This window comes from Gallus gallus, chromosome 3 (assembly GCF_016699485.2).
Source record: "Gallus gallus isolate bGalGal1 chromosome 3, bGalGal1.mat.broiler.GRCg7b, whole genome shotgun sequence".
Lineage (NCBI taxonomy): Eukaryota > Metazoa > Chordata > Aves > Galliformes > Phasianidae > Gallus > Gallus gallus.
In genome coordinates, this window is record NC_052534.1 from 57,859,614 (window position 1) to 57,885,340 (window position 25,727).

At 35.7% G+C, this 25,727-nt stretch overlaps 1 protein-coding gene across 6 annotated transcripts in view; it reads right to left on the reverse strand.

The window, feature by feature from the left end:
* Nucleotides 1-25,727, reverse strand: part of LAMA2 (laminin subunit alpha 2) — a 336,526-nt gene that overhangs the window by 79,682 nt on the left and 231,117 nt on the right. For all 6 annotated transcript variants that reach the window (XM_040697911.2, XM_040697907.2, XM_040697910.2 and 3 more), the window contains exons 28-35: nucleotides 23,514-23,631; nucleotides 20,089-20,223; nucleotides 19,343-19,467; nucleotides 16,247-16,333; nucleotides 14,313-14,506; nucleotides 6,125-6,267; nucleotides 5,472-5,570; nucleotides 234-345 (exon numbers count right to left, since the gene is read on the reverse strand). In XM_040697911.2, the coding sequence (XP_040553845.1) occupies nucleotides 234-345; nucleotides 5,472-5,570; nucleotides 6,125-6,267; nucleotides 14,313-14,506; nucleotides 16,247-16,333; nucleotides 19,343-19,467; nucleotides 20,089-20,223; nucleotides 23,514-23,631 (1,013 nt within the window). The remainder of the gene's footprint in view (nucleotides 1-233; nucleotides 346-5,471; nucleotides 5,571-6,124; nucleotides 6,268-14,312; nucleotides 14,507-16,246; nucleotides 16,334-19,342; nucleotides 19,468-20,088; nucleotides 20,224-23,513; nucleotides 23,632-25,727) is intronic.

Sequence of the window (25,727 nt, forward strand, 5' to 3'; positions counted from 1 at the left end):
GCCCTGTTAGTTACTTCTTCATAATAGCTTTTCTTCCAATATCTGAAAAAATAATGAAGGAATGTAATCAATATCCTGCTAGTTCATAAGAAGCTTGTTTCTTAATGAAATGTTTCAATCAGACTACTTTTTTCAATGGCTAAACTCTCTTCCACACTGACTCTCAGGCCCTCTTCCCCACCATCATTCAACTTTCTTGAAAAACAATTGGCACATTTTGCTTTTTCCAATACCTTCAGCAGCTTGGAGAATGCCCTTCATGAACTGTCCAAGAGATCTTGCTCTGTCATGGGTCCTCTCAGCATCCTGCCTTGTTTGCTCGCCATCTGCTGTCACCTTGGTAGCCTAGTGAACCAAATTCAGTAAAAGCTCAATTAATAAACAAGACAAGGCTTCACTATGCAAAATCCCTACTGGTTGAATTTATGTGCAAAACTTTCCTCACGGAAAAGGCAATGGATTATTGATCAGATGCATGGGAAACGACATGTTCTGTACAATTACACAAATAGTTTTACATTTTCCTCTTCATGTAAATTGGAAGGCTTTACTTCAGGTTCTTAGAGATTTTTAGTTATATGGCATATCATGCAAAGAGACACAGGATGAAATTTTTCACTGAACTTGCTTAAAAAAAAAAAATTGTTCAGAAGCTTTTAATAGATTCTTCAGGGGATACTTTCCATAGTTTCACAGTTATGAACTTTACCATTGACAAAGTGCAGCAGATATCTTGACCTTTTTCTTTCTTCCCTTGAACAATTCTCAAAGAGACAGACTATGCCAACAAGCAAGAATTTAAAATCCATACATTAGTTAAACTGAGAAAAAGAGGAAAAGAAGTGAAATAGAGTTGTTCAGCTCCAATGTTTGAAGCTGTTGGCTCATAACTTATTGGGTTGCTAACATTTAAGCTTTGTGCACCTAAAGACTTTATAATTTTATTGAATCATAACAGCAGCAGGAAGCAGTATGAAGACAGGCATCTGCTGCATACCTGAAAAATATGTTGAGGAAAGGAATTATGTTACTACTTTCTACTTAGTTCTTCAAGATCTCTATTTGCAAAATTGACCCATTTTTATTACATATGAGCTATTTCAGGCAACAAAGCTTGTCAAGATGTATTATGAAACAAAATAAAACAACACAAGATACCTCCTTCTCCTCTCCTCTTTAACCAGTGGTTGGGTTGTGACAGTCCAATTTGCACTCCCAAGATATAACTAGAAGCAGAGAATTATGAACTTTCAAATCCCTGGGAAATGGCTAGGAGGCCAATAATTCCAAGCAAACTGACTTGAGCTGTACAGACCATTTTCTAGGTTACAATAAATAAATAAATAAATGTGTATATATCTATATATACCTATATCAATAATGGTCAAAGAAGAATAATATCACTTTAAGACATTTATTTTTGCTTGATTAGCTTTTACATGGAAGCCCTCAAGATATGTCAGGACAGCTGGGTTTCTGCAATGAAATCCTTGGCATTATCATATTACTTACTGTTTTGGTTTACTTCAGAGTTGTTACTGTGCAAATGTACATGAAAATATTTAAACAGATGAGATCAGAAGAATTAGGAACCCATACAAGACTGGGGGAGTTAGTTTTATTTTTATCCTAGTTTTTTCATATTTATGCAGCTTTAATCATGCTAATGCCTACTTCCTCTAAGATTTACAAAACCTTTTACCTACCTGTATGCAGTGTTAAAATATTGTCATAGTGAGTTGTAAAAGGCAACTGCGATAGAAAAAAGGCAGAAATACAGAACAGCCTTGATGTACCACTGCTCTAGCCTAGCTTTCCATTCCCAATGTAATTTCATTCTTCATGCAATTGAGAACAATTTTATTATATAGTGTCTTATCCTCACCAATCAGCCGTTTATTCTTTGCTTTGTATTTTTTTTATTTAGAATTTTCACAGTCACATTCATTATGTTATATATTTCCACATCCTTTATTACAAATGGTGATAAAAACTTGCATAGACTTCTCTTATTTTTGATTACTTTTTTGCATTCATGTTAATTCCAATTGGCCACTTTAAGCTCTCTATTTATGACTGAGTGGCATACACTAAATTTTCATGCATATTAATCTGCCATCAAACAGTTTCCATTTTCACTCTGTAACAGTTCTCTTTAGTACTTAAATCTCATCCAGCTTCACTGTATGCTTTCTGTATTTTGCCATAAATTGCTTTGCTGAAAAACAACCTTTCACTTCATTTTCTGGTCAAGCTTTAACTCCATAAACCAAATTAAATCACAAAACATCTTTCACAGTGCACCCAGCCATTGCATGGCTAATTAAATCTTTCCATTTATTAGTAAAATCCTACTCATTTGCTATATATTCAGTTTACAACTGTTCATAATTTCCATAAAGTCAGACTTCAGATGCTGCTAACGTTTAAGTTTAAAGAAGCAACAGTCACTTTCTGGGAGAAGAATAAGAGTCCAGCAGACTGGGCCCAGAACAAGGGTTTGGAACGAATCTGTCTGGACACAAATGAGACCTCTTTACATAAAGGAGATCTCCACATCAGAAATCTGATAAAGCAAGAATTTGAGACCAGTGAAGCCTGCCTTCGTGATGTTCACAGCTTATATTTAATGATACAGGTGCTATAGGATGCCCTGATCTAATGTAAAGACTATATTAAGATCAGAAGCTACACATCAAACCACGAGAAACTCCTCAAGATGGCATTAGGAGTGGAGCCCAACATGCATTTCTGTAGCTAGCGGGCTGCAGACAACAGAAAGAAGGCAAACTCAGATGCCACTGCAAAAATGGAAGCTCTTGGCTCACCATCTATATGCTTCCATTTGTTGCAAGCTAAGTTGCCCCTACTACTACTTACACAAATTTATGAACTTGACAAATCCAATGGTAGGGGAGAAATGAAGAAGTTCACAAAACCAAAATAACTCACTCATCAATTAAGAGGATCCCTGACTCTCTTGAAGGTTCTCTGAAGGTATGAAATTAGAAAGGATGTGTTTCTAATTAAAAATAGTGAACTAACAAGAAATGAGAAATTTTAGGTCTATCTTAGGTAACAGATGTAGGAATCAGCATGCAAGTACATAACAATGTAACCAGTGCAAGAGAAAAAGATGAGGATCTTGTGTACGTCTTATAATGATGTGGTACAATTTGTCACTGACAGAAATTAAAAAAAAAAAAAAAAAGAGCTTCATTGACAGATGGGATGACTGGTTGAAAGGTTTTTTGTATTGAGTAAATACTACTGTATTTATCTACATTTTACATTTTATTTTATCTACATTTTACCTTAAAATTGGTAGAAATTTTTGCTCATGGAAAAAGATTCCTCAACAATTCTCATCCTTATCACTACTGCTTTCACTTTGACAAGTCTGAAATATGAGCAGAAAGTTTGCTACCTACGGCTGCACTGTGTGCATCAATTACTTGTTATGTGGTTTTAAGCTATGTCTTCATTTAGAAATGAGGCTTCAATATTCAATTCTTCTTTTGGAAACATTAATCCTATTTACAAACATGGAAAGAGAAGGGTAGGACTTAGCACATTTTGATAGTCCCCAGATTAAAAACTGAAGTCTTATTCAGTTTCTCTGCAAGTTAAACTAGAGATCATAAGACAACTTACTCACTGCTGCAAGGGAAAACAGAAGCAAGGAAAGTAGTTATAACCTGGCTAATTCCTTAAGATCACATTTGCAACAGTTTTCCTTTCAAGACTGGTTCACAAAAATTAAGAATTTGCAGCATATCTTAGGTGATTGAAATATATATAACCTCGGTGGAACTGGACAGAGAGTGTGGAGGGGAGTAGTTGGAAAAGGCTATTAAAAAGAGCAACTGCGCAAAAGAAAAAAGATTGAGAAATCTTAATAGAAATATAATTTTCTATGCTTGCAGGACTCTCATGAATTTAAAAAAACAACACATAACTTCTAGACTTAAAACTGTCATAGTTATTTCTGGCAGAAAAATAGAAGATCAAGCAGAAGTGAAAAAGGAACTTTCTGTAAACTCAATGCATTCACATATATATATGCATGTGTATGTGTAGGGGTGTGTATGTACACAAACACATGAACATACATATGCATACACTCAAGGCAGATGTTTACTTATCCATCCAAGGTTTTCAAAACACACACAATTAAACCAATTGCTTTGAGAATTTTGGTTCTGTAACTATGCTAAAACTACACGGGGTTTAGGTAAATTCTCTCAGGTGTATATATCAACCTCACAGCAATCAATATTTTGCTTATGTTGCTATTTCAATGTCAGGGAGCACCTAGTCATTAACATTATTTTTGCTAGACCATCACATTAATGCCTTTGGGATAACTGTTTTTATAGTCTTTGTTTCATTTTCCTATTTTTTATCCACTAGGTGGTACAATTTATATTATTTTCTTAGACAATGCCTTACTGACCAAAAAAAAGGTCTACTACAAAAGTTTCAATATTTCAATATAAAGAGTAAATAGCACATCAAGTGAAATCCAAAATACTCTTAGTTTCCCCATAAATTAAAAATAGAATGTATATAGTTAAATAAATGCACACACCCTCTGCAATATTTGAGTCCTCCTTTGAGTTCTCCTGCCCCCATTTCAATTACTCATTCATAGACTCTTAATGAGTACAAGTTATTTGCTAAATGAGGAATTTCACTATCTTGCAATAAAAGTTGTTCAAAATAAATGAATCAACCAAGGCTACCGTTACCTCTACAGCTCCCAGAAAAACAAACTAACAAACAAAACAAACAAACAAACAAAACAGCCAATGCCAACAGATAACATTAAAGGAAAATAATACTGCAAATAAATAAAATAAAATAATCCTATAATGGGCTTGAGATGGCTAGACAATAAGTAAATCTGAGTGAAATCAGACTACTTGTATTGTGAAAATCTTATAAGGGAAACAGACTGAGAACTATCTTGAGATAGTCAGACTCAGATTTAAAGGAGAGCATATGAGATAACGTTGTTAATGCAGAAATCAGATAGTCTCACCAGAGATCACATTAAAGTTCAGAAGAAAAAGAAGGGAACCAGGCAGTCCAGTTTCTAGAAGTCTCAGCTAATCAAAGAAAGACTCCAGCCACGTGAGAAACTGTGTGGTAGGCACATTAGTTACCACTGAGTTTGAAATATAATCTGCAGTTGATAACAAGACCTCTATTTTGTTCAATCTCAGATTTTCCAAGTAGGCTCATCCTTGGGAGCTCTTTAATAGTTCTGTCTTAATTATAAAGCTTTACAGGAAATATATCTCAGTGAATTGGCCCACAAAAGGGTGTTTTTAGAGAACCTGCTACCATTTCAAATATTGAGACCGAGAAGCATCTTATAATTCATCTATTCATACATGTTTAATTCATATTCTGTCATTATGCAGCTTTAACCAAACCGATAGACCCCAGTGTGATCACAGACTTACTCTTGTCAGTAGTTCATCCATTTCTGTCACCAGTGTATCCAGATTATCCTGAGCTAACTGAAGAAGTCTCTCTGGTGCTCGCTGAGGTGAAAGCAAATGCTGTTGGGGAAAGAGAGGAAGGAAAGTAAAAGTCTGTATTTTATGGTTCTCCATGCTTCCAAATATTGTAGGGAAAAAAAAAAAACACAAGATGCATTTCCTTTTCATTACATGATGCGACTCCCTTTTGTCATTTACCCTTCTGTCACATCCATCCATTGTGTTTTCCTCAGGAATCTTGACAGCTTTGCACATTGTAGTGAAAAATGTGTAAGCATGGTAGGCAACATAGCTTGTATACAATGCATAGCTGCTTTCTGGACAACAAGCATAAACACTATTTTATTTATATCAAGTATTACTTCTTCTGTGCCTGCAGCATAATCCTTGCATATTTGTAAACAAATTATTGCTGCAAGATTTACATATTAAAATAAGTCAAAATAAATAACTTTAATAACTACTTCCCAACTATAGCAAGTTTGAAGTAACTAAATCTTCTTCCCTGAAACTACTTATAGCTGCATTTTTGCACAGACTTATGAACAGTTGTACTGGAGCATGATTATTTGTGTATGTGAATATGTAACCTTCGTATATAAGTGCATACATACCTTTAATTCCTGTGTTGTGTTCTCAAAACTGTACAACAATTTATATGGAGCAGGCAGTGGACCAGTCAGGTTAACACTCATGATCATCTGGTTTAGTCGATCCAGGTCATTGAGAAGGAGTCCTGTACATTCATCATCACAAGCTGGAAGAAGAACAGCAAAACCGTTTCATTTCTGATAAATGTTTAAAGCATGTGTTTGAGTTAGAAATATTTTACAGCACACATAGAATTCTTTGAAAGTTAATGCTCATTTCAGATAATTTACCCCAAAAGCACAGAGTGATAAAAAGTGGAGACAGCAGCTGGGGAACAGGAAAGACTTCATTGCTTGGGAGTTAGTAATGAGACAATATAATATGAAACAGAGGACAAAACTGGTAGGTTTACCTCACAAAAAGGGGAAAAATTAATGTTGCCCATTACAGAGTAGCCCATATAAAATCCTAACTTAGACAAGCAATTTGGAGAAAGTCTGAGAAAAGTGGACAGGTAATTTTTGGAAAATCTAAGGAGCAGTTTAAAACCTATAGCACAGTTGTGGATTTGAACATAAGATAAACCACAGAAATCTTACACTTTATGTATTTTATAGTCAGTAACAGCATGGCCAATCATGTTTAAATTGTAATGCAAACAGTAAAGAGAGTCCGGGAAAAGACTGCTAGTTTTCTTTTAAGAAATGCTTTTTCCTATCTCCTGTCACTAACCAGCTTAGAAGTTTTTCATGTATGATTTTATTGCTTGCAAATATTCTTTAGCATGAAAAATACCAGTGAAGGCTGCATATAACAAAAGTAGTTTGCATTTCCATCCCCTCTTTGCCTTCTATTAACTACCACAAGACATTCTCATAACTAAAAACTTGTACTATGCAGAAAGGAAAATTCCTCATCCAATCCAAAGGAGTTGTGGGAATACCTTTCTCTTTCCAGACATAAAGGTGCTGCATATGGCTGACAAAGTAAAGCAACATATCAGGACGTGGAACAAATTGTGAAGCAATGAATATATTCTCCAGTGATATTAAGAGACATGTTTTTACATAAAATTTTTACAAGTATGCAATTATTTCTCTCAATAACGCTCCTAGACAGGAATTTCATTTTTTTTTCTGAAATCTCTTGTTCACGTAGACTGTTTTTTAAGGTTTTCAGCCACAACAAACTTAAATGCATTTCTTATTAGGTAGAATGACTCTCCAATACAGTGAGACTTTGAGTCAAATGCGGAAAAAGTAAAAATCATGAATACTAGTTTAATACACTATGAAGATCGTGATGACTGGAAAGGAGACAAGATAGATACTGCATTAGTGCAGTAAGAAGTGGGTGCAGAAAACTATATATTTATTCTGATACATAATATTTCACTTATAAAACAAGATAGATCTATTCACCCTCAAAATTATCACAGTGATTGGTAATAAAACACTAAAAATTTGTTACATGTTGACAATAAACTTAATTCACATCAATAACAACAATAAAAAAAAGAACGTCTTATGAAGACATGAAGTATTCTCAGGGGGTTAAAAATTGGCACTGTACGGTGAACATTCAATATAAATTAACCAATTGAAAAGATGAAGTATGTCATGTGAGGACCACAGTCGAGTAGATGAGACAGAACTAAACTACTCCAGTATGCAGCCTGAAAGGCACTAGATCTAAGGCAATATTTCAAGAGCATGATTATATTTTATGAGACAAATTTTTTATGTGTCTTTTTCTATAAAACTGTCAAGATGAATTTGTGTCTAATATAAATAAATGCAGCACTAAATTCAGATCATTACAACACTGCAAGCATGTGAGAAGCAAATCATGCAGTCAATAATACAATACTGCAGTGAGCAGCTAATGGAAATTACTCTTTTCCACTTTTACTATATTTCCCCATGCACAAGAAGCCCTGTAAAGGATTTTGACTTACCTCTTGCAAGGAGCTTCTCCAACAATTGCATGCTAGAGAAATTTTATTTGAAGAAATAACTGATCATGTAATAAGAGACACTACAGATTTCTGCATATACAGCCACTTTCTCCATCTTACAAAGAGAAAAATAACGTAGAATAAAGGAAACAGGTGACAGCAACAGCATGTTCCTCCACCTGGGCAATTCTCCTCACAGAATTTTTCTTTAATACATTTATTGCTTTTAAAATGCATAAGATGCACAGTGCATCTGTGTTATGACTAGGTAATATCTGATGTAAGGGAAGCCATGAAATCTCTGATACTGGTCTTAATTTATGACAGCTGCTAACTCTTAAGTATTACTGTTTCCTGTGGAATCAATAAAAACAGCTGATTTTTCACTAGCCTTATCCAACTTTCGGGCATTACTCTATTTTTCCCATTTTGGCACTGATTTAAAGCCAATCAACCTTCTTTCTAGTCTTGTACTCATTTTGGCTGGAATGGAGATTATTTTCTCCATAGTGTCTCATACGGTGGTGCTTTTTGGATTTGTGACCACAACAACATTGATAATACACCCATGTTTTAATTCTTGCTGAGCAGTGCTTGCACAGCACAAAGGCCTTCCCTGTTTCTGCCACTGTTCCACAGTGAGGAGGTTGGGGGTCAGCAATAGATGGGAAGGGGACACAGCTAGGAGAGCTGTATACCCAAATATGTACTCCCTAACAAATAAAAATTTTTCTCAGCAATAATAGCTGGGGGAAAGAAGGAGAAGGGGGTTGCTCTTTAGAGTTATGCTAGCTGTTTTTCCAAGTAACTATTAAGCATGATGTAGTCCTGCTCTCCTGGGGCTGATGCACATCAAAGAGAAGCAGTGAATTATTTTGCTCTGCTTGCATATGCAGCTTTGTTTGAGGTACTAACATGTCTCAGTCCATGGATTTTCTTGTTTTTACCTATCCAGTTCTCTTCCCCATTACACCGTGTGGGAGTGGGTGAACTGCTGAGTAAGCTTCAGCACCTACAGCAGTTAACACAACAACAGCCTCCCAAAACAGAGCCCTGGTAGACAGCTAAAAGCTTAAGGTGCACTGAAAATGCTCCTGGTTTCAGGGGGTTTGTGTGAGAATGGTGTATCTCCAAAATTTAAGCCAAATCAGTGTCTAAAGGAATGGCTCAGGTTTTTTTTTTTTTTTACTTCTGTTGTTTATAGAGCTCTGTTTACTGGTTTTGATACATATCAGTACTTGTTAGGTTATATAGTGCTTGAGAAGGGCAAAAGACACTGGGATACGCGTATAAACTCAACAGGGGCTCACACATCATAAAACCAATCCAAAACAGAGAGAACCACTGACAAATTATCAACTTCTGTGTCAAGGAGGAAGTGCTGGTCCCATAATGAGCCCATGCAGATGGAGGAACAGCTGGCCAGTGAAATGAAAAGCGTAATTCTTACCTCTGTGTCATAAGGGCTCACACATTCTGTTAAACTAACAACATAGCAGAAGCTAGGCCAGTACTTCACAGATCTGGTGTTACATGCTATCATTTTCAGATCAGCCTCTGAAGGCTTGTAATAATTTTCTAGCTCCTGCTGAATCAAGGACTGTGTGGGAGCTAGAAGACGTTTCTTTTCACAGATTCTTCAAGATCTGATTCTGGAAAGAGACAGCATCTTTGCCTAATTCTGAATTTGAGAGGACTATGATCATGGAGCTACTGCCTATTATAGAGGGAAGATCTTGACTCTGCAAGGAGCAGAATGGTAAGAGCTCCCTCTTTCTCCTGAGGCAAGTGGGAAAAACTCCCTCTCCTTGCAAACAGCAGTCTACCTGAAGTACTATATTTAAGTGTTCAAGACCGGGCATCAAGAAAATCCCATCTATCATTGTCTGACTATGCAATTTCCTCCTTTTACCTATAAGAAAGATTTAAATTTTTAAAGCTTTAAGTCTGCTGACTGTAGCAGAGCCAAATGTCCATTTTGTTCACAAGACTGAGTTAGAGAAAAATTCCTAACAATGAAATATCTGTTTGACCCCTCTAGGTCACGACTGATTCCTGTTCATCTTTAATCTCATACAGTAGAACTAAATTGGCTGCTCTAAACTGAGGTTTTCTTGACCCCAAGGAACACCTATGACAACAATGTACTTCTGAGGAAAGGTTTGTGTGGTTTGTGTTCCAAATACACTCAAAATACTGAAGTCAAATTCTTTATAAGTCTCCACTGTAGTTATGACTGGTACTCAGAAAGCATTCAGAAGGTGAGTTCTGACTTGCCATATATTTAATGATAAAACCGTGAAGTTCTCCCTAGGATTTATTCTTTTTTTCCCCCCCCTTGAACAGTAACAAGCACAGTCATTGTTCTGACAGCAGTGCAATTTAAGGGTCTTCATTTTACGTACTACAAACTCTACAATTGAAGTGGAGTGTCATAGGGTATAACAAAAAACATACCAGAGAAGTACTAATGTAAAAAAAGAAAACCAACAACACAATTGCTACAGGCCTGATCCAACCTCCTTTTTAACTCCTCCTTTCATAGATAAGATCAAAGATCCCTAGAAAGGGTGAGGAAGGAGCAATATGCATTTTAGCTTGTTTCTATAACATTGGTATGCGTATGCAAAACTTGGATCAGTGATGTCAGCCTGCTTGACCATGCTGGTTATAGATGAACGAGAAGTGGCTGCTCCTACTCATCATACAACTCACCTGTATTCTGTATTGGAACTATTGAGTTTTAGGAAGAAATTAAGTGTCTTCAATACTATGCAGAGTATAGGTCAGTCAGCACTTGCCTCCTGTTGATAATTTTCATCAGAATGAACACTGAGGTATTAAAATGCACTGAACTGCACTTATTACAGTAAATATGACAGTGATGCATAAGGACGTATCAAGCATTTACAAGACAATTGATTTGTTCTTATAAATGAAAATTTAAATCTGTATGTATTAGAGAAGACTTGTGAGAACTTTTGTCATGTTTAAAATTAAGCAAGGATGTTACCAGAATTACTAAAATTAGTTTGCAGTTGCTACTAATTTTCCTACTGGCTATTGACTGTTTCAATACAGAAGTGAGAGCAGGCTTAAGAAGTAGATTAATTAAGATAAAAATTACAAGGAAATCCTCATCAAATTATTATGACTACATGATGATCGATTACTTTAGCTGGGAAATAATCCAGTCATTAATCATAGCAATGCAAAAATTTACAATAATGATACATCAGAGATCATTCAGACCATTGCAAAACCTACTTTGAAAAAAAAAAATCTACTTTTTGGATATTTCTTTCTATCTCCTAATTACACACAAGAGAAAATAATGGACAGTAAATTCTCTCTGTGACATTCACCTATAATTATCTCTCTGTTGTTATTTAGCAGTAAATAAATTCTTCCCCTTCACAGAGGGGCGTTTAAAAATATATTCTCTTTCCATTCTACCTGCAGTTTTCTAAAATACAAGTGTTACAGCACTGAAATATGTCATGCAAAAAGCAACTGAAAAATGGCAAGTTTGAAAAAAAGAGTTAGACTGTGATAAAACAGATTTTCAGCTATATGAAAAATAGATCAGTTTAAACAGTATGAAGATGCCTTTGGATCTTTTTTGGGGTTTTGTTTTGTTTTTTTTTCATTGTAGATTTTTACTCTAAAACCCTTAGAATACTTACAATAGGGGATATATTTAAATATTAAATAATACGACTCTATAATGTTGTGGGTTAATTCTCTCCCAATGGGATTCAAATATGTATTCTTCAGCTTTTATACCTTTTACCTATCTGTACAGTGTGACCTTTGACAGTTTTCCAAAAATTTTTTTTCGAATGCTTATTCTTTGCTAAATATTCAGATTTTTTTTCTCTTTCCTAAACATAATATTGAATAGCTTAACCATAGTTTTATATTACTTACAACTATATTCAAACATGAGTGATTGTATTTGTATGTATTTTCATTAAACCAGACCATTTTACTTCCTAGCTAGTGTTTTTTCATACTTCTGACAGCTATAAGGCAATTGCACCAGTATTTGAAATGAAACTCTGCAAATGAACAAAAGCAGATACATGCTTGCAGCTCATTTGAAATATGGAATGCAAACAGGATCCTACATATGGCATTAATTTTCTGTACATTAAAGTACTTAATCACTATTATTATTACCATTAAGGCTTCATTACACCTGAAGCTAGTCAGAAGAGTGTTTACTGAGTAGCTTGGAAGTGGTTGATACACAAAAGTAAAAACATACTGTACACAGTACCAAATTTTCAGCTGCATTAAAATCAGAACAGAGAAATGTTATGGGAGTAACAGAAGAAATATTTAGGGCTTCCTTGAAAGATGTTTCTAATGGTTCTTTGACAGCAACTTTTAAAGAACATCAGGGGCTGCAGCAATGTATCTCTAACAGTTAAATAAAACACAGCTGTGCTCTGAAGCCTGTGGCACCTGTCCATGGTTAACACTGTGTCATATTTCCACCAGATTTCCATAATCCCCTGGTCTAGCACAGTACACATGCTCCAAAAGTAAGTGGTTTATTGAACAGTCTGTGCCAGGAGTATTGCCCTGCATTAGCAAAGGCAGATTTGGAGTTATATGGGGTTGAGGAACCTCTAAACAAAATAAATTGCCTGTAATGAGAGAAAACAATCATGAATTGTCTACTGAAATATTAAAGCAGTTTTTGCAAGTCATGACAGGGATGTTATTGACATAGTGCCATAGTGACTGGTTTCTGTGATACAGGGGAGAATTAGGTGCCTCCCGTCTACTTCTCTAGATGATTCTCATTTTTTTTTGTGACCAAAAGAAAGAAATCTCTTTATCTGTATCCTCCCTTCTAGCAATGACATGAAACGTCCATGTGCAAAGTCAAAGGATTGTTTTTTTGGATGAAAATCAATTATCTAGCCGGAGCAAAAATGCTGCTTCAGGTAGTGCAGATACATTTTAACACCAGCACACAATTATGCTGCAGTTAAATCAGAAATTATAGAGGGCCACAGCTTTCAAAGCAAAAAGGTGGAAAATTGGATTTGCCTGCACACAGCTTTTCCCATTGATAGTGAGATTTTTAACCTTATTATCCGCACAATGAAACAGTCTGATTAACAAATTGGAAAACTACTACAAATGAAAACTTTCACTTAACCTGTTTTATACAAAGAAACTCCTCCATCCTGAATAAAACACATACCGTGGAGTGCCCATGGCTGAAAACTACAACTAGTCCTGGAATTAGAACAGATATTCAGGACGTAGGAAAAAAAAATTCATTCAGGTATCACTCTGGAAAACATAGTTATTTTAAAATTTTGTAACTGCAAGAGCTAGGAACTTAACTCATGATTATATTTCTCCTTGACACACAAGCTGTGAGATGGATTTGAATGTGTAGCTACTTCTCTGAAATAGCTATCTACTCTGTTTGCATTCATTTTGAAGTAATTTGAAACAGCGTTTAAGATAAAGGATATTAAGTCCTAAATTCCATCAAACTGCAGGACACTAGAACTTTATTTTCCTTAAGCACAATCACATTTCCATTAATGAACTGACACTATATTGTTAATAAAACTGTTTATGTATATATTCCCAGTAACTTCTCCACTCATTTTCAAAAAATAATTGTACCTAGAACCAGGACTAATAATGTGAGAGCACTGATCTTGGTAGTCACACTTAGAAGCCTAAGACCAAGTCACTTCCAAGAACTGATCATAGAAGTTAAGCTGAGTGAAACTATGTTCTGCACTCTATCGTCCCACATGGCTGTGTAAAGCCTTGGCTAATAGCTTCCTGCATATCCACTCAAAAAAGCCACGCTTCATTTTTGACTGATTTGATGTCTTCAGTCATTTTTCACACTTCCTGTGTTTCTCTATTTTTCCAATTTCTTTTTAAATTGCTTTTAGTTTGCTGGGACTGTACTAGTTGATTTTAATGTTAGACAGCTGTAGACTTCTCAGACCTCTGGCTATTTAGACACAGACTGACCACATTCTGTGAAAAAGGCTGCATGTAGAATATTTATTTGCCTTGATGTTACATGCACCTCTTTCGTTTCGAGGCTTGTGAAAAAAAAAAAATAGACCAGAATGCTAAAGTAGTAAGAAGCACAACAAGCATTTCAAAGGAAGCCACACAACTGACTTCTGCAATAGCAGGATTGAATTTCTGAAATATGGAAAACAGTCATGTATTCTCCAAAATTTTGTTAGTATACGTACAAATGCATTTCATGCCATCACGTGCATATCGATGTTCACAGCCAGCACACTTCCACCCTGTGAATCCAGGCTTGCAAGTACACACTCCGGTGGCAGGGTCACAGGGTACAGGCATGGAACCATATTGATCACACTCACATTCCTGGCAGGATCCTCCTGGGGTTTGTGGATTTCCTGTGTAGCCAGGAGAACATCTAGACATTGCAAATAAAAACAAATTTGGCCAACAGAGAAGCATAGTGTACTATAGTGCATACCTTGCAAGACTGTAAACAAAAAGTATAGGAATAACAATTCATGAACCATTAAAAAAAAATCAGTGGTGATATATCATTCAGTGTGCATTTATAGAAGGAGAAAATATTGCAGACTGTCCAGTGCAACAATGATGGGCATAATCTCATCACCAGGACATGGAACAATCTAGACTGAAAGAGTATGCAGAAGTGATTTCAGTTAAACTTCTGATATGCCATGACACAGAAGTTCCTACATTAGCTATGTTTGATCTAAAGATCTTTCTTTCCTTCCATTAGCCATGTATATTTTGCATTAGAACTGAAGTCACTTGCTGAGATACAGACAAATAAGGATAGTATTGGGGCCCATCCTGTTTAATATCTTTATTGAAGATTTGGATGAGGGAATTGATTGTATCCTCAAGTAAGCTTGCAGATGACACCACGGTGGAGAAAGTGCTGATCTGACTGATGGAAGGAAGACCCTATGGATGGATCTGGACAGGCTGGACTGTTGGTCTGAGGCCAGTAGGATGAAGTTCAACAAGACCAAGTGCTGCATCCTGCGGTTTGGTCAAAACAATGTCATGCAACACTACAGGTTTGGGGCAGAATGGCTGGAAAGCTGCATGCAGAAAAAAGATCTCGGGGTTCTGGTTGTCATTCGACTGCACATGAGGCAGTAGTTTGCCCAGGTGGCCAAGAAAGCCAATGGCATCCTGCCTTGTATCAGAAATAGTGCAGTCAGCAGGACCAGGGGGGTGACTGTCCCCCTGTACTCAGCTCTGGTGCAGCCGCACCTCAAGTGCTGTGTTCAGTTTTGGGCCCCCTATTACAAGAAAAACATGGAGGCCCTGGAGCATGTCCAGAGAGGGGCATTAAAGTCAGTGAGGGTTCTGGAGCACAAACATTGTGAAGAGAGACTGACAGAACTGGGATTGTATAGTCTGGAGAAGAGGAGGCTCAGGGGAGACCTTACGGCTCTCTACAACTATCTGAAAGGAGGTTGTGATATGGTGGGAGTCATCCTCTTCTGTTTCAAAGAAAACATCCTCTTTCTGTTGCAAAACTAGCAACAGAATGAGAGAACAACTTCTAATTGCACCAGGGGAGGTTCAAATTGGATATTAGGAAAAAATTCTCCTCAGAAAGAGTGATGAAGCATGGGAACAGGCTGCCCAGGGAAGCTATGGAGTCACCATTCCTGGAGGTGTTTAAGGAAAGGGTAGATGTAGTACTTAAGGACATGGTTTAGTGGGCAATATTGGTTGGTGAATAGTTGGACTAGATGATCTTAGAGGTCTTTTCCAATCTTCATAATTCTATAATTCTGTGAGATCATCTTAATCCCATAGTGTTGCTATGGATGAGAAAAAAGCTATCTTCTGGGTTACTAGTTTGCAGTTTTGTCATCAATATATTTACATATAAATGTTTTTTGAAGTTGGTGTCATGTATTTACTTCTGTGGCCCAGAGGAAAAAAAACAAAGACTAAGACAATATCAGTGGTATAAGTAACACAATTCACAGTATGTAGGAATGGTCTATTGCAGCTGAGTTTGAACAATGTGTATAAAGTAAATAACTTATTTGAAAGTATGCAGTTAAACATCAGTAAACATTCACTCACAGCACTGAAGGACATTGCTTTCCCTCACTCATGTGTTACTTGCCTCTTTTTTCATTCATCTTACCTTTCACAATACTGGCCTTCATATCCAGGTGGGCATGCAGTACACCGGTAATCACTAGGTCCTTCCACAACACAAGAAGGGCTAAAACTAAAGCAAAAGCAAATGAAAAAGTAACTGTTTGTGCTCTACTGCATCATATAGCTTATGCTGTAGAAGGGTCAGTGGTAAGCTCTATATTTCAATGCAAATGACAGCAGTTTCTTATCTGTCACCTGTGAGACATTCCTCCTTTTTATTAAGAATTCTGCAAGCTTCTGGCAAAATTTAGACAAACACTGGAAGGGCAGAATCAACAAGAGTAGGATCCAAGGACACGAGTCAGCAACACCCAAGTTGTAGGACTGCAAGACTGAGTGGTGCTGTCACTCACAGTGATCAAGAAAGCAAACTTAAGGGAAGGATGTGCAAGACAGAATTAAGAAACTGAGCTGTCAGATATCCAGTCCTTCCACTCTTTCTTAATACTAGTTTGAATATAAGGAAGACAAAACACTGCCTACAGACTAAACAACCTAAAAGCTATCTTCTTCGTGATCAAAAAATGGTTGTATTTTAATCAAAGATGACAGCAAATTATTTTTATTAAGTCATGATATATATGAATAACTAGTGACATCAGTGTGTACCTATGGGAACTGTGTAAAGTAGGATGCTGCATGAACATTAGTGTATGAAGTACCTGCACAGTTATAACAACAGAAAAACAGTGCTGAGAGGTGAAAAGAAACACAACTGAATATTAATACTGTGAAAATCAGTCAACTATTTGAGGAAGTAGAGCCAGAAAGGCAGAGATTGCTAGTGGAGAGCCTAGAGTTCTTTCTTGGTACAGTACAGTCAGCATCCTACCATAACTTGCTTATACTGCATTAAATCAATAGTGCTTGAATGAGTAATAAAATTACACCCTTGCAAAAAATATAAACAAATTGATCTACTACTTGCACATTCATTATCCAACAAATTTTCAGCTCCATTACAATTGAATCACACTCCTATAAACAATTCATTCTCTTTGCTTTATACAAAAGTATAAACCAGTATTTAAAACTTAAAACCTTAATGGAATTTTGTAAAATTTCATAAATAATGAACCGCCATTCACATTCACCACATATTCACAAATATTATCATGTCAGCCATGACATAATAAACTAATAAGACAGCTCATTAGCTATCTGCATTTCTTGCAGATTATGATTAATCAACTACCATGGAATACTGGCATTTAGTTATTTTGTTGATTATTTTTTTCCTTAATAGCATCTTTAAGAGCTTTCACTGAGCTGCACAGCTCATACAAATTTGATGCGTGACACCCTGGTTTTCTGCCTAATAGTATAGCTTTATGGAGTAGATTTATCCCACCTAGTTAGGTATGTAATCTATGTCAACTCTTCAGGAATCCATCTATCAACAGTGGAAAGATGGAAATGTACAGACAGATAGACATACTCATTCAAAACACCTTCTCTTCTGCCCTCGCTGCAATGGTGATTTCCTCCAGGTTTAACATATTTGGGATTTATATTTTTCTGACGTTTTCTGTTTTTCTTCACTGACTCTACAAAAGTACTTAAACTGTTGATTTACAGCTACAGAAATAGTAAGCCCCACCCTCCTGCTTACATACATCTTAGTGAAGCAGTACAAGAATAAAGAGCTCTGTTTCTGGACATGCTTACATCTGTTTCCTCTCTAGACAACCACTAAAAAAATGGATGACTGTGATAGTAACATAGTAGTGTTTCTACTAAGTTCAGAGTAAGTTTTATTCCATTATCTCCTACTATGGCATTTAAATAAAAAAGGCCACAAGATCCCCTTCATACAAGCATGACCCTGACAACATCTAGACTCATGCAGACAGTATAGCTGCAAGAAGAACTGGTACTTTGTTTACCACCCTTCCCTCATCCTGAGGGAAGGTTTGCCTACTCACCCAAGGCACACACAGAAGTTAATCTTACTCTTTGTGACTTAGATGCCTTTTGCTGACATCAGTAAATATAACAAATAACCAAGCTGTAACAGAAAATATACTTGTGGAAAAAGAGAGACAACAACAAAAGAAAAACAACTAAGAAAAAACTATAGTCAGGACTATGCTCTAATTTTCTAAGATGAGGGGCACTTTCTTAATCCCTTTCTATAATTCTTTTGGTTGCTTTCTTTATGGTTTTTACAAGGTTTGGAAGTTTTTGTAAAAAGTACTTGCTTTGGGTGAAAGATCACAACGTGTTTAGTAATGGATTTTTGCGAAACTAATGCCCTGCTTCAAAAAAAAAAAAAAAAAAAAAAAAGAAAAGAAAAAAGAAAAGGAAACCTCAAACCACTTCAAAATGATAAAATGAAGACAGAAGGAAAAAAAAAAAACTTCACAGATACACTGGCTGAAATAACCCGTAAAACATCCTAAAGGTCAAACAAAACACACAAAAATTATTTTAAAGAACACTTGCAATCATGAAACACAAACCTTCCCAGAACTGCACTGTGATATGATTCCAAATAACACTACGAGCTTTTCAGCAAAGCAGCAAACAAACCTCAAGTGCTAAACCATCATCTATTAGGAACACATGCAGAGACATCACAGCCAAGCTCATTAGCATAAATCGACCAATAAAATTTATACTGCAATAACTATATTGCTTTTAAATTACTCTATCTTTCAAAAATTGTCTAAAACTCATGTAACATTAAATAAGAAATCAATAAATTCCATAGTAGAGCAAGAAAAGCACTGTAATACATTTATACCAACATAAAATATGAGCATAAGACCTTTTATAGCTCCCTTGTGGCCGTATTGTACTTGAGTTTTGATCTAGCTGAGAATACCTCTATAATACACGTTCATTATCTGTTGAGTATTGCATTTTCTACCACTTATTAATTTATTAATCACAAATTAACAAGGGAGCAATTTCTGACATTTAAGGGAAGATCAATTAGCAGTGAGTAGATATAAAATGTTTTAGTATGACTCTCTGTGATGCAGTCCTCCTGTAGCCATTTGAAAGAGGATGCAGTGAGCCCCAAATGAAGTTATTGCTTGCCGGAAAGGTAATTGTCATACATTTGCTTGCTTACTTGTTACTGGAAATGGAAAGGGGACAAGCACAAGGCTGGCAGTCCTCTGGAGATCCTTGGATAATGCCATAAAACCCCAATGCACATCTCTCACAGTGCTGACCGGCAGTATTGTGCTGACAGTTCTGCAGAGAAATGAGCCAGAACGAAAGCAGCATTTGATAATTACAAAAAAGCAGACAACATTTTGTTCCCAATCATAGAGATTCAAATTAATTGAGATTCAAAGTTTTTCTCTCCCTGGTATGATTCACAGTGGGGCTGCTTGCTTTGAACATCTATCAAATGTGTGGTGTGTTACATATAGCCTTACACAGCAAATGAATGGAGATCTGTAGCTGGCCAAATGTATCATAAGGAATCTTTAAACCCATTCATCCCTTTATGTTCTATTCACTGTAGGAGGGAAAACAATCCATTAAAATTCAATTTTCCTGTATCAGGTCATGTGTGTTACTACATTTAAGAGCAACACTGTGTTTATTGCAAGACACATGCATCTTTGCAGATTATTAATCTACAGACGTATAATAGCAATCCAGAAGCAAGAAAGTACTGCATAATCTTAACCTAGATAAAAAGTAAACTTCAGATGGACAGTTCACTTCTTTTATTCAGTAAATTGACAGCTATTTAAGTAAAACTGGATTAAATTATCATCCTCTATATTAATTTGGTTCATTTACACAACTTATTAATTTTACATTAAGATTCACAAATGTACATTAAGTTCACAAATGTAGTACCTGACAAACTGATGTTTCTGGGTCACACATAGTACTGTGCCCATGACATTGACACACAACACAGGCACCTAGGGACTGACTAGGTATCCTTCCTCCATGTGAGGCTGGAAGCCTGTAAAATCCTGGAGAGCATGACTGCAATAAAAAAAAAAAGATGCACAGGAAAACAGATCATTACAGAGAGAACTGAGTATAGGGAGCATTGCAAGCTTACCTTCCCAATCACCGGTTTTTACAAGTTGTGAAAAGAACCTGACAGGCTTCCACCTGTGTTACAAACAATATACAGCACTTTGCAGATAACAAGAGCCAGCCTTAATTGGAAACAGTGCTGAAAACTCCCTGGAGCACTCCACTGGCACCAGACTTTTCATATTACAGCTTGAGAGGCCTTTCATTCAAATGCTGAACACCTCACTGCTCTCACTGTGCATCAAGCAAACTTCCTTTCATTTCTTGAGAATAAGGTTTGTTTTCAACAAAAAAATTTTGCATGGACTGTGGAGAGAAAGCATGATGATTCCCTTTCCATCACCTTTGGTGAGTTTTTCAGGTTTGACAAGCTAATATCTGCCTACATACTGCCTGATGGATAACAAGCAAAAACTAGGTGACAATCAAAAAATGGCTGCATGGCTGCATTATTTATAGCTATATAAGGTAAAGTCTATAAAAGTAGAGAATTCGAAATATTAAAGGTTTTCCATGTCTTGAGACTATTAGCCCCAAATCTTATTTATCTGTCAGAGTTTCTACCTAAGTTTGGCAGTAAAATTGTAAGAGCAACTCAAATATTGTTAGTGATGCTGATGCACACAAAATCCAGCACCTGATCTTTATTTCAGGCTTATCATGCAAACATATTGAAGTGTTTACATAACTCCCAGAAAGCATAAAAATAGAAACAGGGCCATTTTGATATTTTAGGCTATTAGGGTAAGTCACTCATCCCACGTATGAACCCCATCACCCAGTGGTTCTAGGTTCTATGAAGATAGATTGATGTGGTTGTTTCCTACTGTTGACCTCAATCTGTGTTTTTTGGAAAGAGTGTGAATAGTATACCTTTCCACACAGCAATACAGTGGATGCAAAATAAAGAAAAGGGAATTTGGAGTAAATAATTTTTTATTATCAAAATCTGGATTCTCCAGTCAAGTACTGCCTGACATGCTCTGTTCTATTCACACAACTCCACTCTGACAGTTTTATAATCACTGCCAAAACATCCAGGAGTAAGTTATGGAAAAAGCATAAACACAATTATTTTCTTTTGAATCACATGGAAAGCAAGTTAACTCACTCCTGCTTTTCTCCTTTATTTTGACTTAGACTACATTAGGATCCCTGAAGCATAGAAAGAGTCTATCTGCTTTTTCATGGTTTGTGAGGAATTCCAATTTAGATAAATAATCTCATAAGAAAGTAATTTTGTTTCTTCCTATAATTTCCTATTTTTTTCCTCTCTGTCCATCCCCAAGGAAGTCCTTGTCCAAATATAAAATATTATGTAGCACAGGTTTACAAGTTCACTGACTTTAGGATTGGGGTAAAAATGCATGGTACATCCTCAAAATAAAATCTAACCTCTAGCTGTATTATTATTATTATTATTATTTTTGCTGATGTGCAGCAGACATTCTTGTCATCTATTTTGATGTAAGCATCTCTGAGATGAAATGGAACGTTCACAAAAGATGAAGTAGTAGACTACATTTTTCATCATTAGCTTGGAAGTTTTTTAGAAGTAGCCAATGAACAAAACTCTTACCACTATCTTTTCAGTCTGCCTCTGAATTAAGACAAAAACAATATAGGAAGTAAATATTCTTTCTAGTAAAAAATGTTCAGCACTTGGTGAACACAATGTAATTCTCACAATGGAATTGCCAGATATATCATGAAATAGATACATACACTCAATCAGCACTTGCTTAAAAAATGCCTCATTATCAGATGGTCTTTTCTCCTGTTGAAATTAAATAAACCTTTCGAAAACACACCATAACCTTCACCAAGAACACTAAAAATAAACTAAGTTATGAGCATGTGAAGATTGCACAATTAGGCATGAAGTATGAGGGTTGCAACTCAGATATTTATCCTTGCCCCCAGTGTGAATTAAAATAAAGTTCTAATTACATTATCATATATTTTCCTGGGTAAATGTAGTCTATTTCAGTAGTTTGGGGAAAAAAAACAACAAAAAAAAAAAAAACAAAACCAACAACAAAAGAACAAATCACCTCAACTGCACTTTAGAGCAAATGTTGAAGCACTAATTTCTCGTGTGTGTGCATTTACATACATTCAGGTGTATGCTCTTACCTGAAAAGCATGTAAACACATTTCCCATGAACTCACTGTTCCTGCCACCTCATTTGCTCCATGAAACAATGATGTACAGTATTTGAAATATAGCAATGCATCTTTCCCTTTATTTACTTACTCTATTTTTTCTCCCACTGATGACACTGGGGAACCTTTTACAAGATCCCACTTACTCATGACATCTGGGCGTTTTGCGGAATACTCGAGGAGGAGTTACCTGCTACCTCCACCTAGGAATACAAAAGTATTTCCAAATACAAAAGTATTTGGAACTGCTAGTGCTTCTGAAAAATGAAAACACTGTTTTGCACGGACAAAGTGGAAGTCTCATCATCAGAAGCAGAGACAGACAAAACGTTAATTACTATTCTGCAGTCACAGTTCTACATCTTAAACTCTTTCTATGGAATCTATGAAGCAAACTGAAAAATCCAGAAAACCTTCACAAAATAGAATTTCAAGATTCTGCACGGTTGTAGAACGAAGTACTCAAATTACATTTTTAATAACTTTTGTTTGTTTCCAAGTTTGTTTTTACAGCTTATTTGCAAAATTTCATTCAATTTTCATTAAATTTTCAGGATTAAGTAGTATGTAACCCCTTATTATTCACTATTACAAATTTAATTTGTAGTTTACTTCTAAGTATCAAGAATTCATAGAATTTTTTAAATGAACAGACATAGAGCCTTCTTGTGTTTTGTGCTTCTCCACAGATGCTGTGAATCATGGCCTTGATAAAATGATGCCTATAGTTCTGTCCTTAGGCAGATATGGTAATATAGATGTATTGCATATAATGGCCTCGCCAAAACACAACAACATAGTACAATGTATTGTACATAAATACAATAGTATTAAGTTCTTATTTGTCCAAAAAAACTTGGTCAGCCTCAGTCACACAATTCACTGTGACTCATATTTACTTAATAGGAAAAAAAAATGCGTGAGGGTTAAAATTCCTTGTAAGATACATATTGAGAGCATCTATCTCAGTTAAGTGAATCCACACAATAATTGCTAGTCACACCTTGCTAAGAATTGGATCACAGAAGGCAGAAAAACTTTTACTGGAAGTAAAATTAGTAACGTACCTCACAAGACAAACCAGAGTAACCCAGTGGACAGTCACATTGCTCAATCAAGTTAGCCTGAGGAGTCATTCCAGAAACAACGCCACCTTCAGCAACTTCCATTGAGATCTCAGAAATCCTGAAAGAAAAAGGGAGCAAGCATATTTAATATGAGTAGTGAAGCACTAACTCAAAACCAGTTAGTTCATCTTGTATGGTAGAATATTGCCTTACTTGGCTTTCTGTAGGATTCCTGGCTTATAGGAAATAATAGAACACATTTTTTGCTATACCTAATGTTTTTTTTTTTTTTTTCCTTCATCTCTTTTTAGTGAAACTATTATCAATAGCTCAAATCTGATTCCTCATTCAGAGGAACTCATTAAGAAATCAAAGTCACACATTAAATGCAGTTCCAGTTCATGATAGGTACAGCAATAAAATTGTTCACTAAATGAGCTTTTAATGAGCCAACTATTAAAATAAAATAAAATATATATCCAGCAAATAAAACAGCCTAACATTCTGCTAAAGAGACTTTAAAGCACAGGTTTCATTCACTTTTTTTTTTTTTCCCCCCAGGAATTTTAAGATCTGTAGGCAGATAACATTTCTTTTTTTTTTCTTTCTTCCTTTTTTTTTTTTTTTTTTTATCTGTAGGATGATCTAGATGATTGAAATCTAGCAAACAATTTAAAGCAAGCAAACAAAAAAAAAATCCTATTACAGAACCATCCAGTATTATCAGAAAGGGTATGTTTCATGGCAGTAACTTTTGAAACAGTTGTTTGCGTTAATAATATCCTTACCTCCCAACAACTCTAACCTCTTCACCACTGAAAATCCTTAATATCTTTGATAAATAAGAATGGTAGAATGGTTATAAGTTGTAGGGGCACCAATATAATGTCAACGTAGAGAAAATGTTGAAAATCTTTTGAATAATCAACTGAATAAACATAGACAGCGCTGCTACAGTCTAATCAGTAAGTGTCTGTGCATAGTCTTGATGCAGAGAAAGTCACAGAAATTGTTCATGTTCATAGTCTGCTCGTTTACTCCTAAACACTGATTACTGAGTTGCACTGTTTCGCACTTTGGCCCATAGGAACCACTGCCAACATGACTATGGCAAAAGTAAAAGCTCACTGTTGAAATAAACGAGACTTTTGAGATTCAGCTTAGTTTAATATAGATATATATTAATATATATATACACCTTAAAATATCTTGTATGAATGCAAAATCCCCAAATCATCTAGTAACTTTAACCCTGTGGTCTCTTCTTACTACTTGAAGAAATGGGTTCAGTGGAGCACGGAAATTGAAAAAACAAACAAAGCCAGATCAAAAAAGAAGACTGAAGAGAGCAAAAATATTTAGATCTGATGTGCCAATACAAACCTACACTGAAATCTCTGTACATTAAATGGAAAAACTGAATGAAATCTGCCTCTCCATCATCTTCAAGGCTGAGGCAATGGTTGATATGCTGCAAAAAACTATTTACGGTCAGAAAGTTGAATTTACATAATAATGTGCTCACAAAGTTACACGTTGTTTGTGTGAAAATGTTTCTTAAGGACTGTCTGGCTTGGCTGGCTCTTGGAACGCAGCTAATAGGAAGCAGACTAACAACTGCTACCTGATCAGTGTTGGGGATATTGAAATAATTCACAGTTAAATTGAAAGCATATTTCCAATTGAAACTAATTTATTATCACAGCCTGGTTGCCTGAAAACCAAAATCTAATGAAAGAAATGTTTCAACTTACAGTACTGAATGTGAAAATGAGGGCAACAAAATGAACATTACAGAAGAAAAATGTGTGGCTTTGGATTCTGAGCAGAAATCTCTAAATCACTAGTAATGCTGCAGCTCTGAAGCATAAGTAAAACAGAAAAAACAAACAACAAAAAACAAACACCAAAAAAACAACCAAGCCTGAAACATTAGCATCGCTGCTATGCTATGTAACTAATACAATGCCAATACTAGGAACAAGCTATTTTTCTTTTCTCAACATCTGATACTAATTTGAATTTTAAAAGCTTTTCCTACAGGTTATCATTTATCTACATTTTTAAACTCTGAATTTGAAATAAAAGGACATTACATATGGTATTTTCTTAATCCCATCCCAATTTTCTTTACCTTCCACTCTTCTGTTATGCACAGTCAGTCAGAAAGAGAAGCTTAACCAGTTTAGAACCTTATTTAGAAAGTATAACACA